This window comes from Haematobia irritans, chromosome 4 (assembly GCF_050003625.1).
Source record: "Haematobia irritans isolate KBUSLIRL chromosome 4, ASM5000362v1, whole genome shotgun sequence".
Classification (NCBI taxonomy): domain Eukaryota; kingdom Metazoa; phylum Arthropoda; class Insecta; order Diptera; family Muscidae; genus Haematobia; species Haematobia irritans.
This window is the reverse complement of record NC_134400.1, coordinates 119,926,514-119,946,088: the sequence shown is the minus strand read 5'-3', so window position 1 is coordinate 119,946,088 and position 19,575 is coordinate 119,926,514. Positions and strand designations below refer to the sequence as shown.

The window sequence follows — 19,575 nt, the reverse complement described above, 5'->3', positions numbered from 1 at the left end:
GCGTAGAAAACCATGTTGTTCCGGCTAGTGTGTCCAACGTGTCATCAATGCGTGGAAGCGGATAACTGTCCTTTTTGGTGACATCATTCAGTTTTCTGTAGTCCACGCAGAATCGGGTACTTCCATCTTTCTTTTTGACCAGCACAACTGGGGAACACCAAGGACTTGATGATGGCTCGATCACTCCACTCTCCGCCATTTCCTTTATGAGCTTTTGAACTTCGTCTCTTTTTGCCAGGGGAACACTTCGTGGTGCCTGTTTTATGGGCCTTTCTTCTGCGGTTTTAATTTCATGTTTCACTACAGATGTTCTTCCTTGATTTCCCTTTTCAGAAGCAAAAGCAGAGGCGTTTTTCCACAACAATTGCTTGGCTTTATTTCTCTCTGACGGCGATAGATGACGTGTCCAAGCCTCGACATACGCTTCTAGATGTTTTCTCACTGCTCCATGTGTCTTTGATGAGTTGCCTTCCAAATTGACTATTGCCTCGACTGGTGTACATTTGCCAATGTCAGAAAATTTTACAATTTGCTCGTGATTGTCAGACAAGTTCAAGACACGAACTGGTATTAGTCTCTCTTCGTTCGTTGTTACCAGGGCATTTGCTATCAAGATGTTGTTGCTTTTGTTTTCTGCTGGTTCAACAACCCACAATTGGCCGACTTCACAATCTCCATTCATAGGAACCCGTATAATTGCTTCGGCATTCGGTGGTATAGACTCTGACTGGCTCGTTGTCAAACGTCTGACGGGTGTATTCTCACTATAGCCCACGTTTACAGTTATTTCGGCATCGCACCATGTCATTACACGACGCTTCATATCCAGATTGATACCAAAAGCAATCATGAAATCCGCTCCAATTATAACTTCGTCTATTATATCGGCCACAATGAAATCATAAGTAACGGATTTGTTAGCAATAGTTAATTTTACGGCGACCTTTCCATATACGGTTGCGGGTTCCCCTGTAGCCGTGCGTAGCTTGACTCCAATCAGTGGTGTAACTTTTCCTTTTACTAAATCAGATCTAATGATAGACTTTGATGCACCAGTATCCAACGTCAAAGTACGCTTGTCGCCATTAACAACACCCGCAATAGTTAAATTGTTATTTTTCTGTTGAACTATTGATATGGAGATGGTGGGGCCATCGTCTGTGGGAGCCAGCTCTTGCCCCGCTGAACTAGCTCGATTTAGTTTAAAGGTGACTCACTTGACTGTGGGGTCACCTTCTTATGGTTATTGTTTAATGGAGATGGTGATGTGGATCTTGACCGTTTGCGTCGTGCTTTGCATTCTCGAGCTAGATGTCCCGTCTTATCACAGTTATAGCATTTGATTCGGGATTTAGTTGCATCTTGTTTCAATTCTTGCATTACCTGCTTCATTGCCTCTTTCATCGAGTCAATGATAGATTTCGATTCTTCACACTCGGTCTCTACTCTGCGTATTTTGTGAATTTGAGGCCGTGCCAGCAATCTCGCAGTTTCTTGCGCAAGTGCAAATGTTACTGTTTCTGCGAATGTAGCCTTTTGTGACGCATATGTTGCACATTTTATGTCTGGGTCTCGAATGCCATTCACAAAGGTCTCAATTTTGATGCGGTCCACAAGTGGGTGACTCTCTCCTGGGTATGTCAGTAGCACCAACCGCTCAACTTCTGTTGCAAAGTCTTGTAGAGTCTCGTTTGATTTCTGGACTCTACCTCTTAATTCCATTCTAAAGATGTCTTGCTTGTGCTCTCCACCATACTTGCGTTGAAGCGCCGCTATTACTTCATTATAGTCATTTCTAGAAGCAGCGGGAATGCTTTGTATCACATCAGCAGCATTGCCCTTTAATGCCAATAGAAGTTCAATTGCTTTATCATCGTCATTCCACAAATTTCTAGAAGCAACCATTTCGAATTGGAATTTGAAGACATCAAATGACGTTGAGCCATCGAAAACAGGAGTTTTGATTTTTGAGCCCTCAATGACGCGCACTGGACCACTTTTAATTTCCAGCTCTGACATTTTTTTCTCGATGTGCAGAAACTTCTCATCATGAACCATAATTTTCTCATCCACAGAAAGAACTTTCTTATCCAATTCCACAATTTGATTTTCTATATGGTCCACACGTTTTTCCATGCCTTCAGAAATTTGTTGTAGTTTTTCATTGAGAATTCTAGAATTTTCGTCGAATTTTTCTTCCAATTTTCTTGAACTTGCTTCTATTTGTAGGGCATTTTCTTTCTGCAATTTTCTAGAATTTTCTTCCATTTTTCTAGAATTTTCGTCGAATTTTTCTTCCATTTTTCTAGAATTTGCTTCCATCATTTTGCTCAAAACATTGAGCATTGATGTGTAATCCACAACACTCGAAGCCACAGATGGAGTTTCTACACTGCTTGTATTGACGAGTATTGATTCATCAATGTCTTCCTTATAATCAAACTCATGCGTCGCAATGTCCATATTACGCCGTTCAAACTCTTCCAGTAGACGCTTTTGAAGCTGGGCCTTATTGCCTGTTGTCGGCAGCTCCAGTTTGCTCAATTCCTTTTTTAAGTCTTCCACACGAAGCTCATTAAACTTCATTGTAGATTTTTTTCCGTTGTTTCACTTCCGACACCAATTGCTACGTTTTTATATTTAGGAGTTTTTAATTACCCGACAATTAAAACACAGTTCTTTTAAATAACGACAATCTACAATTTATTTACTATGACTTCACACTTTACAATTCGTTCACACTGAAGTTATTCGTTTGACGCTTTAATTAAGACTGACTCGTTAGCAGCATGCGAGCGCTTTTATATATGACGGTGTGGCAATACGAGAACATTCTGGTAGCACTACAATATTCTGGCAACGCCAGAACATTCTTAGACAATGCTAGAAGGATCTACGACAGGGATGGAAAATGCAGTACTATAGTACTTTTTTCAATACTTTTTCAGCTTGGTCAGTACCGTAGTACCCCCGCGAGTGATTTAGTACCTTTATGAGTCTATAGTTTTTTACGGTACCATAAATGTGTAAGAAGTTTCAGAAGCAAAGATTTATTGTATATAAAACTGAATATGGTGTGAACGACTCTAACGTAAAGCTGTGCGTTATGATGACTAATTGCTGTTTAACACTAGGAATAGTGCTCTCGTTATAGTGCAATCGATTTCATTTTTGGCTATCGATAATGATTACTATTTGTAAATCGAATTAATATGATCACTACGTAAAAATGCATTTTGTTGTAAAGCGGCATAATTTCGGTTCCAAGAATAAAAAAAATTAAGAAAATGGATTCCAAAGAAAAAGGGTATATTAAATAAATGTTAATAGTTTGTTATGCATTTGTTACTGGCCTAAGTATATTTTTTTTTTAGAAAATCAAAGCGCAATATTGTAGGCTTTCGTGAGGAATGGAAAAACAAATTTCCGTGGCTGGCTCAGACACCGAATGGGAAAAAATGTATGGTATGCGACATCAATATTGCGGGAGGACTAAGTCATATTGAACGTCATGCTGCTCGGGACTGTCATATTCAGAAAATAAAAATTGCAAAAAGTACTCCTAAAATTGATAGTATTTTAGAAAATGTTTCGAAGTCTTGTCCATCGGCTGATTTAGCGAAGCAATTAGAGGTAAAGCTGTGCTTGTTTTTGGCGGAACACAATGTTCCATTCACTATTTTGGACCCCATAAACCTCATTATCAAAAGTGGCATTCCCGATTCACAGGTAGCTAAAAAGTTTGTCATAAATAGACACAAAGCCCAAAAGATTATAACAACAGTTACTGGCCCAGAGAATACAAAATCAATAACAAAATTTTGCAGTGAAAACTATTATTCAATAGTTGTGGACGAAAGTACCGATTGTACTGTAATAAAACATTTGGCTATAATAGTTCGTATATTTAATACAAAATGCCAAGATCGCTTTCTGTCACTTGAATCGATAACTGACTCGACTGGAAAAGGTATTGCTGAAAAATTAGTAGAAGTTTTACGCGAACACAATATTCCTTTAAAAAGAATGGTTGGTTTTGGCGCAGATAACTGTTCAGTTATGATGGGAAAGTACAATGGGGCTCAAGCTATTTTGAAAAAGTCTTTGCCAAACTTATTTGTTACGGGCTGTATTTGCCACATTCTTAATCTAGCATCCTGTGCAGCATTTTCAATATTGCCAAAACAAATAGATAAATTAATGCGGGAAATAAATCATCATTTTTGTAATAGCCCGAGTAGAAAGCAAGACTTTCTACAATTTCAAGAATATTTTGGCACGGAAATGCACGTTATACTTGGCTATGCTTCTACACGTTGGCTTTCCAGAAAGGAAGTAGTTGATCGCATATTGGAGCAATGGGAACCATTGCAGTACTACTTTAACCTTAAGAATTTTGAAAGTGAATTTAAAACTGAAAAAATTGAATTTATAAGTCAAGAGTTGACAAATTCAATAACAAAATTGTATTTTTTATTTCTTTCCTACATTTTAAATCTTGTCATTGGTATCAATATCGAAATGCAGTCTGAAGAAGCAAGAATTCACATTTTATTACCTAGATTAGAATTTTTATATAAACAAATAGCACGAAATTTTATTCAAAAGGAAGCACTTGATTGTAACGACATATTTCATTTAAATTTGGATGATAATAATCTCCCAATAGAAAATATTTTTTGTGGTACTGAAGCTGAAATATTTTTAGAAACAACAGAATTTGATGAACAAACAATTCGTTCGTTCAAACTAAATGTAAAAAAATTTTATGTAAAATTGTGTAACAGCTTGAAAACAAAACTTGAAATAAGCGATAGAAATATGTTAAGAATGTTTAATAATTTTTCACAGGAAAATGTTTTAGCAGGAAGTACTAACAACATTATTCCTCTTTTAACAAAACTATTTCCTGATGAGAAAAAAATTTTGAAAAAATTAATTCACAATATAGGGCTTTGTCAGATTTTCAATTATTTAAACAACAAAAATATGACAATGTCAGTAATTTTTGGCATAACGTCAGCCTCATCAAAAATGAATTAGGTGAACTCATGTTCCCTGATATATCAAGAATAGCTTTTGGGGTATTATCTATACCACACTCCTCAGCAAACGTGGAGCGTATTTTTTCTATTCAAAATTCTACCAAAACTAAAGAAAGAAACCGATTGCAGAGTGAAACACTTTGTAATTTAATAAGAACAAAAGACTTACTAAAATCCAATGACGCTTGCTGCTATACCTATGAAATATCTAAAGATCTCTTAAAATATTAACAAGTTAGTATTAAATTATAATTTAGTTTTTTATTTTTGTACCTGAAGTACTTAATTTTTTGTTGAAAACAATAAAAAAAAAATTTGGTGAAAAGTACCTTTTCACTCAAAAAAATACCTTTTTAGTACTTTTTTAAAAATTCGATTTTCCATCCCTGATCTACGACCATTAAGTTATTCGTCTGGTGGCTGCCAAACACATACACACTCACATAGATATATGCTCGCATTACTACAACAACAATGACAATAGACAATGAGATGAAATGAGAAAGCAAAATAACAAAGCAAAGGGGTTGTTATTCTATGAGAGAGTAAGAACTAACATTTCGGTAAGCAAACAAAAGAACATAAAAGAAATTCAGGAAAATACTAGAAAATGAATAGATGATTCCAACAAGTGATAGCGAAGTTTTATCGTTACAATTTTGAATTTTAAATTAACGGAAACTAATTTAAATAAACTTATATCTATAATTATCAAATTCGTAACAATATCAATCACCCTTATTCCTGAAGTCGCCCTCGCCTTCGCTTTTTGTCGCTTTTCGTCAGTCGCCACTAATTGGTATTCCGTTCGTCGATATTTTCTGCTATCGAAGAAATTCGGTATTCCTGGTGTCGCTTTTTGTCGCCAACATCGTCGCTTTTTGTCGCCTTTAAATTTACCAGCGACGAGTTTAGTGTTTAATTTTTGAAGAAGTTTTTCAGACTTTATTAATCGAACAATTGAAAAATAAATGTAAAAAATGGAAATTGGTAAGAAGTAAAGTGACTAATCTTCAACAATTACAAAAAATGGGAAAAAATCAGTATATATAGCAGTTATGGTCATCACATTCAAATCACAGAAAAGAACACTGTAACATTAAAGTAAACGTGTTGATTTTCAATTCCATTTATTTTTAATAGAAATCCTCCAAGGCCAATGTATTTTATTTAGCATCAAACTTAGGTAACAATTGTGTCGAACTTTGAATGATCCTTGGACACATGTCAACGTCGCTCCAATTGTATATGCCGGATGTTGTTATTGTCCTAATGTATATATCTAAATCATTTACCGAGTCAAATTTATCATTTATTTTGATTTTCCAAGTCAACCTTGGATTACAAACAAACAGCATTTTAAACGCAAATAATTAAAATTCAGTTTTGCACATCAACTGATTGTTTTCATTCACGATGATCCTTGTGCCATTGATCTCAACGTCTTCGCCATTTTTGTAGTTTTAGAAGCTTTAACTCTCCTCGAATATATATCCACTTTTTTCCGCGTCAAATTAAATATTTTTTTCTTCATTTTCCGACTTAGAATTGCGTCAGAAATAAAAATATTTTAAACCGAAAAAATTAAAATTCTTTTTTTGCACATCAGCTGATTGTTTTCTAGTGATATCGGCCTTTTATTACCGAGTATTGTAATTGGTACAAAAAGTAATCGTCGTCGTCGCCACTTCGCAGGAATACCAAATGAATGACGAGACGACTTAAAAGCGACAGACGACAAAAAGCGACGGCGAGAGCGAGGGCGACTTCAGGAATAAGGTTGTATATTATGATAAAATATCGATATTTGTAATTGTAAATCCTACCAACATTAATCACATACTGTAATGTAAAATATTTGTAGTATGTGAATGAGTAAATAAAATAAAAAAAGTATTATCGACAGTGTGTCAAATGCCAGAATCTGAACCTCAGAAAATGCTTGACGGACGAAGACAAATGATCGGAACGTCTGAGAGAATACAGATAACGAAGTACTTCGTTAAATGCTAGTACAAAATGTTTCATATTCTCCTTTGAAGTACCACAAAACACTTCAATGCAGTACAGAAAATGATTAAAAAATTTCAACTCTACTAAATTTTACTTATGATAGTGACCAAACTCTACTTTTATCGAATAAATTGGAATCATTTCCGGACTTTGCATCAGTTAATGTCACGATTTTGATATACATAGAATATTCGAAAGTTCAATCGTCTACTAATATAGGTTCTGGTTGTATTCCGGAGTAATTTTGAAGTTTTGTTCTAAGGGCCTACCTCTTCGGATCACAAACCATTTAATAGTTTTTTTGAAATGGACAATTATAGATCTTAAGTGCTATCCCCAATTTTTTAGAAGATCGTGACATGGTTTTTGGTAAAGGTTTAATTTAGTTGAATTTTTACAAACATTTCATTTTGTGTTTGGTAAACAACCATATGTTATACATGCTCTGAATAAAGAAAATACAAATATTAAAATTGGCATGATAACTACACTTCTAAATTGGATTTCCCATCTTTTATACTACTTGAAGTATATATTCATTTTCACAATTAAAAATCTGAGCACACCCATTTTTTATGTTATTTGAAAGTTCATTATATTTTTATAGAAGAGTGAATTAATATTTACAAGCATTTCCTTAAATTGTATAGTGTCCAATTAGCTGTGTGTCTTAATTGCATAATAAAAAATGATTTTCCTGGACGTTGGCCTCAGGTGGTTGATAATATCAGCATCTACTTACAAAATCCAGATGTTAAGGGATGGAATGGTGCTCTTATTACAATGTATCAGTTGGTTAAAACGTATGAATACAAGCGCTCAGAAGAGCGAACCCCTCTTAATGAAGCTATGAATTTGTTGCTACCGATGATTTATCAACTTATGGTTAACTTAATGAATGATCAATCGGAGACATCAGTGTTGATGCAAAAACAGATATTAAAGATATACTATGCATTAACGCAGTTCAGTTTACCATTGGATTTGATAACTAAGGAAACCTTTTCACAATGGATGGAAATATGTCGTCAAATTGCCGAGAGACCTGTTCCAGATTGTTCACATTTAGATGACGATGAAAAACCAGAATTTCCATGGTGGAAGACGAAGAAATGGGCCTTGCACATAATGGTTCGCATGTTTGAGCGGTAAGCACATGCAGACAGGTCAGTAATACACGATGATTTAATAATTTCAAAAATATTTAGCTACGGAAGTCCACGTAATGTTATAAGTGACAAGTATCAAAAATTTGCCGAATGGTATCTACCCACATTCACACAAGGTGTTTTAGATGTTCTTCTTAAAATATTGGATCAATATCGGAATAACATTTATGTTTCACCACGCGTTCTTACCGATATTTTGACGTACATTAAAAATGCGTAAGTCCGCATGTTCCGGTTGATTTTTTTCTTATCGATCATTCATATATTTTTTTTTTTCTGTGTTACCAATAATTTTGTAGTGTCAGCCACGCCTTCTCATGGAAACTAATTAAACCACATATGGTTGCTATAATACAAGATGTTCTTTTCCCCATAATGTCTTTCTCCGATCAAGATCAAGAGTTATGGGAAACCGATCCTCATGAGTACATTAAATTAAAGTTCGGTAAGGTCCAATACACACATAATAATAATGTTATGTTTATGTAAATGTTCATACTTGCAGATATATTTGAAGATTATGCTACGCCAGTACCCGCTGCACAATCCTTGTTGCACTCCTGTTGTAAGAAACGTAAAGGCATATTGCCCAAAGCCATGACAATTATTATGCAGGTAATTATATCGTAGAAACCATGTCTAAACGATAGACTTTCACCTTTCCATTGTGTTATATAGATTATAACGTCTCCAAATGCCGATAATAAGCAAAAGGATGGTGCTCTGCATATGATTGGAACATTGGCTGACGTCCTCCTGAAGAAACGTATATACCGCGACCAAGTAGAAAATATGTTGACCACCTATGTTTTTCCTGAGTTCCAAAATAGTGCTGGTCATATGCGAGCAAGAGCATGTTGGGTCTTACATTACTTTAGTGAAATTCAACTTAAAAATCCACAGATTTTAGCTGAGATTATTCGTTTAACAACTAACAGTCTTTTGAATGATCAGGAATTGCCTGTAAAAGTCGAAGCTGCCATTGGCCTTCAAATGTTCTTGAGCTGCCAGGATGGTGCAGCCCAGTACTGTGAAGCTCAAATTAAAGAAATCACCAAAGAGTTACTGACAATTATTAGAGAAACTGAAAACGAGGATCTTACAAATGTGTTACAAAAAATTGTTTGTACGTTCTCAGAGCAATTATTACCTGTAGCTATCGAGATTTGTCAACATTTAGCTACTACATTTAGCCACGTTTTGGAGGCTGAAGATGGAGGTGACGAAAAAGCCATTACCGCTATGGGTTTGTTGAACACTATTGAGACCTTACTAACAGTCATGGAAGATCATCCTGAGGTTATGAGTAATTTACATCCGATTGTCATAAATGTTGTTGGTCATATATTCCAAAATAATATCACTGATTTCTATGAAGAAACTTTCTCGTTGGTGTATGATTTAACGTCGAAAACAATTTCGCCAGAAATGTGGCAAATGTTAGAATTGATTTATCAAGTATTCCAAAAGGGAGGCATGGACTATTTCGTAGATATGATGCCGGCTTTACATAATTATGTTACTATCGATACTCCAGCTTTCCTATCCGATCCTATGCGTTTATTGGCTATGTTCGAAATGTGCAAAACTGTAAGCCCATAAACCTTTAGTAGTGAATAGAGTTCTGTTTACTTAGACTTGAATGTATATTTTTTAGATGCTAACTAGCAATCCTGGTGAAGACCACGAGTGTCATGCTGCCAAGTTGCTAGAAGTCATTATCCTACAGTGTAAAGGACAAATTGATTCTGTAATACCCGCATTTGTCGAATTAGCTCTGGGACGTTTAACAAGAGAAGTACAATCTTCAGAACTGCGTACTATGTGTCTACAGGTTTGTATTGTATTACGTGAGCCTATATAAACAGCTCATTGTAACTTGCAATTTGTTTACTCCTACAGGTTGTTATAGCCGCTTTGTACTATAATCCTCAATTGTTGTTGTCAATTTTGGATAAAATGTCTCAACAAAACAATGAGCCAATATCATCACATTTCATTAAACAATGGATACACGATACCGACTGTTTCCTAGGGCAAGTTGCGCACACTTCATTTTTCTAATTAATTTCTAATTTTTTTTTTTCAAATTTGTATTATATAGAATACATGACCGCAAATTATGCGTCTTAGGTTTGTGTACACTCATATCCTTGGGTGATAGTAAACCCCAGGTGTTGAGCGAAGTCTCTGGTAAAATTATACCATCTTTAATTTTACTTTTTGATGGACTAACTCGGGCTTATGAATCTCGCGCCCAAGAGGAAGAGGAGGAGGAGGAAGAAGAGAATGATGATTGTGAAGGTAGTAATCAAAGTTGTGGGAAAACCCTTTTGTTCTTAATATTGAATTCCTTAAAACAGAGGCACTGTCCAGCGATGAGGATGAAATCGATGAGTTTGCTCCCGACTATTTGGAACAAGTGGCCGAATTCAGTAAAACGAAAGCAGCTGAGGCAGGTATTGAGATGAAGGCTGAAATCAAAGATGATGACGATGAGGATGATGAAGATGAAGAGGATTCGATTGACGAATTAAATGAAACTGCCTTGGAAGGTTTTACAACTCCTATTGACGATGAAGAAGATGAAAATGCTATAGATGAATTTGTAACATTCAAGAATGTTATAACTGGTATGCATTTGAAAATAGCTCATATCCTTCGGATATCCAAATTTTTGTTTTCCTTTTTAGCATTGTCCACTCAAGATCAAGCCTGGTACGCTCTACTGACTTCCGGTTTAACGCCAGAACAGACTAAAGCCCTTCAGGATGTTGTTACCACAGCTGATCAACGAAAAGCCGCAAAAGAATCTAAACTAATAGAAAAGCGTGGAGGTTTCGCTTTCACACAACAAACAGTACCATCTACATTCAAATTCGGTTCATAATAAAACAACAGAGATTGTGGCTTCCAATCATATGTCAACGCTACAAAATTGAAATTATATTAAATATGAAAGCTGTGTAACAAGAAATAGATGAAACTCGAAACAAACTGACGATAAGTTTCGCAATCATCCTTGTCGATTATTGAAATTTAACGAAACAAACTATCTGTCCAAGAACTGTGAAAACTTCTGGTTAACGCAATTATTTATACAACGTATTGTAATTCCCTTTCTAATCATGTATATCTCTTATACAACAACAACAAAAATTGCACGTTTTTCTAATATTGTAGAGAAAAATATTCCACATATTTACTTTTAGATAAAGATTTTTAATTTCATACCTCATTTTTAAAGGCATTTTCGAAAGACCTTGGCGATTTTCATATTTTTGCTTACATCTGAAGTTCACTCATGGAGCGTTTGAATAAAGTGCAAGTAGAAAAACTTGAATGAATTTGAAGTTATATTAACATATCATTTGCGAGATCTCATTGAATGAGCTACAGACAAATGACATAAACCAAGGCGTATTTATTATTTCTCATTTGTATTTAAATTAATGTTTATAAAATTCGAGTTGATTCATCGAAATTACGTTGACGTACATATTCTATACAATATTAAAGGAAAAATACTACAACATACACACCAATATATTTCAGGCAACATTTCCTTTTATAAAAAAAAACACACCCAAATTGTATATTTTTTTAATTGTATGCGAAAAATAAAGTTTTAATATGTTTATATCCGAGTAAAGAAATTATCCATTTCAATTATTATGGCAACATTTTTGTGTATCTGAAAGTCAGATAGCTGAATACTAACTTCAGCTCAAAATTTCTCAAACGGTAATTTAAAAAAAACCCAACAATACTGGTTTCTCATACCCGAGAGAAAGCTTTCCTTCGACTGAATCCCCACAAGCAACAAAGTTTTCTTTATAAATTCAGTTATTTTGCATAACATTGTCGAGCGAAATCATTCCTTTCGGAATTAAAACGGGTTTCAAATTACTTTAATATGCCCAAAATAAACTCACTTTAAATGTAACAAAAAACTATATTTTGTCAACACCAAAAATGTTGGGTATTTACTCCTCAGATAATTGGTAAGAAAACACAAATACTAAACTCATTGTATCATTGATTTTAAAAGCGTACATTTTGATGAACATACCTACAGAAAACTTATTAGAATATGTAATGCATAATAATAGTGTAAATAAAATTTTTCTATGTGAAATCTAGAGAGCGCATGAATTGAGTTGCGTTATCTGCTTTAATTCGGATAGCCTGACTATTTTTATGTGAAAGCTGTGTGTTTCCTTATAAGTTTTGGTTCGTAGTGTATCTACGGGCCCACTTATGGCGCTGATAGTTCGTCACCTCAGGTGTGTGAAATTTTATTTTAGAAACAAAATCCACAGTTATATATCTATGCGGATTTTGCTTCAACATAAGTTGTATTTATGGAACTTTAGTTAGCCCATATACAGCTAAATTTACACTAGGTGGTATTTAGTGCAAAGGAATATGTATAATTTGTGAAAAGCTATATGTGTAATTTTAAGGACAAGAATCAAAACAAGTATATACGGCCGTAAGTTCGGCCAGGCCGAATCTTATGTACCCTCGACCATGGATTGCGTAGAAACTTCTACGAAAGATTGTCACTGAATCAGATGAATTTTGGTCTTCCAAGAGGCTCCGGAGGTGAAATCTGGTGATCGATTTATATGAGGACTATATATAATTATGGACCGATGTGGACCAATTTTTGCGTGCTTCTCTTAGAGGCTCCGCAAGCCAAATCGTGGGATCGGTTTATATGGGGGCTATATATAATTATTGACCGATGTGGACCAATTTTTGCACGGTTGTTAGAGACCATATTCTTACATCATGTACCAAATTTCAGCCGGATCGGATGAAATTTGCTTCTCTTAGAGGCTCTGCAAGCCAAATCGGGGGATCGGTTTATATGGGGGCTATATAATTATATAGCCCCCATATACTTACATCATGTACCAAATTTCAGCCGGATCAGATGAAATTTGCTTCTCTTAGAGGCTCCGCAAGCCAAATCGGGGGATCGGTTTATATGGGGGCTATATATAATTATGGACCGATGTGGACCAATTTTTGCACGGTTGTTAGAGATCATATAAATACTTACATCATGTACCAAATTTCAGCCGGATCGGATGAAATTTGCTCCTCTTAGAGGCTCCGCAAGGCAAATCTGGGGATCGGTTTATATGGGGGCTATATATAATTATGGACCGATGTGGACCAATTTTTGCATGTACCAAATTTCAGTCGGATCGAATGAAATTTGCTCCTCATAGAGGCTCCGCAAGCCAAATCTGGGGATCGGTTTATATGGGGGCTATATATAATTATGGACCGATGTGGACCAATTTTTGCATGGTTAGAAACCATATGCTAACACAATGTACCCAATTTCAGCCGGATCGGAAGAAATTTGCTTCTTTTAGAGGCTCCGCAAGCCAAATTTAGGGGTCCGTTTATATGGGGGCTATACGTAAACGTGGACCGATATGGCCCATTTGCAATACCATCCGACCTACATCAATAACAACTACTTGTGCCAGGTTTCAAGTCGATAGCTTGTTTCGTTCGGAAGTTAGCGTGATTTCAACAGACGGACGGACGGACATGCTCAGATCGACTCTGAATTTCACCACGACCCAGAATATATATACTTTATGGGGTCTTAGAGCAATATTTTCACTTTGTGATACAAATGTATTTAGGCCATGTAGGCTTAGTATTACTGAATAAAAACTGATAAATAAATAAATATTTCGATGTGTTACAAACGGAATGACAAAGTTAATATACCCCCATCCTATGGTGGAGGGTATAAAAATCAAATTGTTGGAATTAGAAATATGAATCGAATGAAACCTTTATTTTGAACTAATTATGATATGAACAAGTCCCAAAGAAACAAATTTTCAAAAATTGCAAAATAGGTTTGAAAAGTGTCACATTTTAATAATTTGCATTTCAAAAATTTTGAAATTGTCCTAATTTTTAATTAAGTTTAATTGGCATTCACTCAATCATTTCGCGTTTGGCAGCTTAATCAAACGCCCGAGATAACCAACACACAAAGCCAATTAATTTTTAATGTTTTGATTGACATTGGCGACTGATCTTATTTCATTTGGTCAATGCAATTTCAATTAAAAATTAATAGGATAAGATTATTTCGCGATTGAAACCAAAAACAAAATCGAGAATTGTTTAATCGAAAGATTAATTGAATATTGTTTTTAAATTCAATTAAATTTTTAATTGAAAAAATGGTGTTATATTATGTATTAATTCTTTGGAATTCGAATATTTTCTATCGTAAATGGAAATTATTTGTTTATTATTTATTATTACATATTATCTTTAGATAATTTGTTTTTATTTAACCCTTTGAGTTATGAGTAAAATTAAGAAAATTAATTAAAACATAATTGGTTAATTATTTCTAATTTTATTATTATTTATTCTCAATCTTTTGCTTTCATAAACATTATAAACAAATCACATTCGTAAAACATAAAATATCACGCTGCGTTGGCATAATTAAGATGAAAAAATATATATGTATATTAACAGTAGTACAAATTGTCTTTGAAATAAATTGAATCGAGTATGGTTCCAATTGTTAGGCAAAATATAAGACTGTAAAGCAAATAAATCATCAACTTAGAGCTATCACAGCTCTCCAAAAACAACATATGCCCGTTAAAAAAATAATTTGTATAGAGCTTGGCTTAAAGATAATGCAATAACTTATTAACTTGAAAAGTGACCCTTTCAGATTACAATGGCTCGCAAAGATTTTCAATAAATATGTAATCAATGACAAATAAAGTAAAGAAGTCAATGAAAATCGGGAACATAAATCAAATGAACTCAAATCCTTCATATTTTAGATCTGTATCAATGTGCTGTGAGTCGTATATCGTTTTTCCGTGTATGTCGAATGCTGTAATGAATGTTGTAGTTTTGCCATTCAATTCCTCTGTTTTTAATGCTACAATAATGCGATCTTCTGTACCAGGGATAAATTTAAAACTTGAAAATCCATGTGTGGACTTTGTGTTGTTGGGATCTAGAATAGTTGTTTCTATTTTGTTGAAATTTTCATCAGCAGAAATCAAGAGGTTACAACCCATATGTTCATCACGCGTCTCGTTGTATCTAAAATATAAACAAAGAAAATATAAATGATTATTAGTAGAAATTATTAAGACATAAACAGAAAAATTTCAATTGTGTGAGAAATTGGAGCAATAAAATCGTCACAGAAATCTATTGACGGGATCGAAAAAAATGTATTCAATTTCAATTTTTTTCAATTTCAATGTTCACCTAAAGGATGTTATGACCCAAAATTGGTTTATGTATGGATATAGAATAAAAAATCTGTAACTGCATAAATAATACCATAAGTAAAAAATAAGTAATAATTCAAGATTTAAAAGCATCAAAACTATACTACATTTTAAAAGCTATTTGTATATCTTGTATTATGTGAATGAATTTTATAACAACCAACATGCGTGCAAATTATAGGTCCTATTAATTCATAACTAGAATTTTGAATGGAGAAGCGAAAAGAAAAATTATCTTAATCCTTGATATTCAATCCAAGCAGAACATATTAACTTACTAGTTCTACCGCATATTCTTTCACTTCGTCGAATTTAAGTACATTAAATGTGTCAGAAAGCCATCGAGATTATGAAAGAAATTTATATGAATTATAAAGTGAAAATAATGTCTTAATATTATCCACACACATTACAATCCTAGAGGGAATTCTCGATTGACGTACGAGAGTATTTTAGCCGACATGAGACATTAAAATCGTCTCATATTTTAAGCCAATAGTCAACAAGTTGTGCGCTCCGTTTATTAGTATTTTTCTGAACTCAGTTTGCTATCACTTCTTCTAAGCTTGGTTAGGTTCTCGATACAGCTCCTCAGTAGTTCCCTAGTTTTATTCTTGTATGGATCTCCCAAGTGTTTCGTTGCCCTTCAGTGCTTCACATCGTTTTATGTGCATCCAGTGCCCATTAGAGCTCTATAATCCTTACGTTCTCTAAGTCCACTCGTATTCTTCTTCTAAGCTTGGTTAGGTTCTCGATACAGCTCCTCAGTAGTTCCCTAGTTTTATTCTTGTATGGATCTCCCAAGTGTTTCGTTGCCCTTCAGTGCTTCACATCGTTCTATGTGCATCCAGTGCCCATTAGAGCTCTATAAACCTTACGTTCTCTAAGTCCACTCGTATTCTGAAACATTGGGCCTTTTCGGGAACGCAATGTTGCACTGTATGTGCCGAGCAACACATTCAAGAGTCTTGTGCCCGACAACACTGCTAGCGTCAAGTGTTATAAAAAGCAACAATCAAGCATATGTTGCGCTAACCTAGTAAAAAACACGCAGTATTAAAATGGCTGATGCAGGGAACGAGTAAGTTCTTCATTATTTTTATTTCATATATTATTTAGGGAGCCTCCGTGGTGCAATGGTTAGCATGCCCGCCTTGCATACACAAGGTCGTGGGTTCGATTCCTGCTTCGACCGAACACCAAAAAGTTTTTCAGCGGTGGATTATCCCATCTCAGTAATGCTGGTGACATTTCTGAGGGTTTCAAAACTTCTCTAAGTGGTTTCACTTCAATGTGGAACGCCGTTCGGACTCGGCTATAAAAAGTAGGTCCCTTGTCATTGAGCTTAACATGGAATCGGGCAGCACTCAGTGATAAGAGAGAAGTTCACCAATGTGGTATCACAATGGGCTGAATAGTCTAAGTGAGCCTGATACATCGGGCTGCCACCTAACCTAACCTAACCTTCATATATTATTTAAACTTCTTTGAAAAATTTTTAGGGTAGATGTGGATTCCAAAAGCAGCAATTGACAAATGAAATATTGTAATGTTTAGTTAAATCGGCTCGAAAGTGATCAAAAAATATCATCCGGATATTGTTTGACGGCTTTAAAGTAAGCCAAAACTTTTGGAACTCTTCGTATCTTCCTACAAATAGCCCAAGAATACCACAAAGCAAATTTTCACAAAGTTTGTACTCCTTAAAATGGATTATTAAAGAAAAGTAATCGTGAAAAATGAAGATTTTAGCGACTAAACTCGAATTTAATACCCACCTTTAGCAGCTAAAATCGCCATTTTTCCATAATTACTTTCTTTAATGCTTTGCAACAAAAAAGTAACAACTATGGAACAAAATTAAAGCTGAGCAGCAGTTGCAGCGCAACATTGAGGTTCTGATGCTGTTGTATTGTCCAAAAACAAAGTTCGATAGTACAATGTTAAATTTTGCCCAAATCTAGATGAAAAAAAGACAATGCGTATCACTATTTTAATAAAGTAACAGCGGAAATTTCAACGCGAAAAGTGAACATAGTGCCGACTTTACGAGAGTAAACTCTTTAAAGCCCAATTTATAAAAATCTTTTTTTACAAGGCTGAAATACTCAGAAATTTCGGCAGCATTATTGAGGTGTTTAAGATTGTGGAAGGATATTTTGGTATTCAATCAAAGATAATGCTAACCGCTATAGTTCCCAGTACATATTATTCTACACCATAAATAGAGTATGACTATATTTCATGAAAGAGATAAGTTCATTCATTGTCTTACTTACTTTTCTTTAGAGCACCTCCGTGGCAAGAAAAACCACTTTTTATGAATATCCGACCATACACCACTTTCGTGTATCATATAACCAGGCCATGTGATTTTATAAGCTTCTTCTCTTAACCTTTTAAAATTGTATGACCAGTCTATAGACTTAACAGCACCTGATGGCGAAACGATTTTAACAAACATAGGATTTTCGTTTTCGAAATCGCCTATTCCCGTTGTCCATTCTTTTCCCATAGATCCGACATAAAGCAATCGATCTTTGACGGTAGCCCATTCAGATTTGAATCCTTTAGCATTATATCCATTCCCATCAAGTAATATAACCCATGGGATTGGATTTTCGTTGTTCGTCAAGTCATATACTAAACCTGTGCGATCATCGAAGCTCAAAAGCCGGCCGTTGAATGTTACCAACTCGGAAAGTTCCATTCCACGCCCTTTTAAAGAAAATCCCGACTCTATAGCATTAGGCTCACCCACATCCCACGTAATTACAAGTTCGTTCTTCGCCGCAATATAAGAGAGATGCCCTTTTTTCAAAAAACTTCGCCAAACGGTAGCGCCGTTGACCTCCACTTTTGATTTAGTGTCCAAATCTGCAACCATAGCTATACGATATGTAACCATTCCTGGTCTTGCAGCCATCAGAGGAGTTAAGGGATAAATACTATTGTATGGTAGAGAGGAAGCATCTAATGTAGAATATTTTACATCGTTATTACCAACAACATTTGCATTTCGATGTCCACTAATTGAGCTAGCATAGTTTTTTAGCCATGCCGCATCTGATGAAGAAGTGCTGCCCCCACGCACATAATAGAAGAGAACAATCAATGCACATGCTCCCACAATTAGCATTGCTATGTGATAGTTGAAACGTACCGTCCTATTCCCAATACGATAGGGGGGAGGAGTCCGTAGCGCGGATCGCCAGTCACGGCTATACATGACTGAACGTTGCTGCGAAGTTCTAGGCGTACTATTATGAGTACTATTATACACAGAAGAATATGATGGCGTGGCGAAGATTCTGTTTGCAGTATACGTGTTCTGCTTCATTTATCAATCACACAATGTCAAGCAACCGAAATACTACACATCGTTCTTTTCTTAAAAACAATCCTTTTCTGTAATAATTCGTACAACTATTAATGTTACATTGTGGTCAGACTATTCATTGCACTTCAATACGATATAGGGGACATTCCTCGGCAATTCAAACCCTAAAATTGTTGTTGAAATTTCGTAGTGCTCAAACGTGAGATTCTCAAAACACAGATTCAGATTTGCAGGGCAATTAAAAATAAAATATTTTAATTTTTATAAATCAGCCAAAAACGTGTCAGAGAACAAACGTTGTGAGTATATGCAAAATAATTGACCCTTTTGAGTGTTGTGATGTGGAATTGTTCATATTTTTTGACATATTTACTTCAGGGTACACTTATAAGGTAGAATTAATAAAACAAACATAACCCATTAAACACAGGATGAGCGTTTTTCAAATGCAACAACTTTTCAGTTTGAGGGTAAATATAATTTTCAACATAAATTCAACTTGACTTGAAATAGCTCATCTTCAATACATCTTCCAATTGTTTGCGAATTACTTCCAATTCTCCAAAATGTTGACGAAATCTTTGAAAAGGTGTTGAAGATAATATGACAAAACACTACCCTAAAATGAAACGAAAAAACCATGTGGTTTTCAATACTTATTTGTGCAACGAAGTTCGTGGTCAACCAAGGCA

General features: G+C 35.0%; 3 protein-coding genes across 3 annotated transcripts in view; 2 read left to right on the top strand and 1 right to left on the bottom strand.

Annotated features, from left to right (window-relative positions):
* The window catches only part of msk (importin-7 msk), a 39,386-nt gene extending 27,503 nt beyond the window's left edge, over nt 1–11,883 (top strand). Inside the window, exons 3-12 of the mRNA XM_075308110.1 lie at nt 7,709–8,206; nt 8,267–8,443; nt 8,527–8,672; nt 8,733–8,842; nt 8,906–9,817; nt 9,885–10,061; nt 10,130–10,263; nt 10,332–10,531; nt 10,591–10,860; nt 10,921–11,883. Of these exons, the coding sequence (XP_075164225.1) occupies nt 7,709–8,206; nt 8,267–8,443; nt 8,527–8,672; nt 8,733–8,842; nt 8,906–9,817; nt 9,885–10,061; nt 10,130–10,263; nt 10,332–10,531; nt 10,591–10,860; nt 10,921–11,117 (2,821 nt within the window). The 3' untranslated portion in view covers nt 11,118–11,883. The remainder of the gene's footprint in view (nt 1–7,708; nt 8,207–8,266; nt 8,444–8,526; nt 8,673–8,732; nt 8,843–8,905; nt 9,818–9,884; nt 10,062–10,129; nt 10,264–10,331; nt 10,532–10,590; nt 10,861–10,920) is intronic.
* Nucleotides 3,232–5,273, top strand: LOC142234025 (uncharacterized). The gene is made up of 2 exons (XM_075305090.1): nt 3,232–3,307; nt 3,375–5,273. The coding sequence occupies exons 1-2, from the start codon at nt 3,288–3,290 to the stop codon at nt 5,041–5,043; spliced, it is 1,689 nt and encodes a 562-aa protein (XP_075161205.1). The 5' UTR covers nt 3,232–3,287; the 3' UTR covers nt 5,044–5,273.
* Nucleotides 11,884–14,620: 2,737 nt separating the features above from the next.
* On the bottom strand, nt 14,621–19,215 carry LOC142233450 (apyrase). Its single transcript, XM_075304379.1, has 2 exons — nt 17,823–19,215; nt 14,621–15,349 (listed from the first exon to the last, which is right to left on the bottom strand). Exons 1-2 carry the CDS (start codon nt 18,881–18,883, stop codon nt 15,052–15,054), a joined length of 1,359 nt encoding a protein of 452 aa, XP_075160494.1. The 5' UTR covers nt 18,884–19,215; the 3' UTR covers nt 14,621–15,051.
* Between the last annotated feature and the right edge of the window lie 360 nt (nt 19,216–19,575).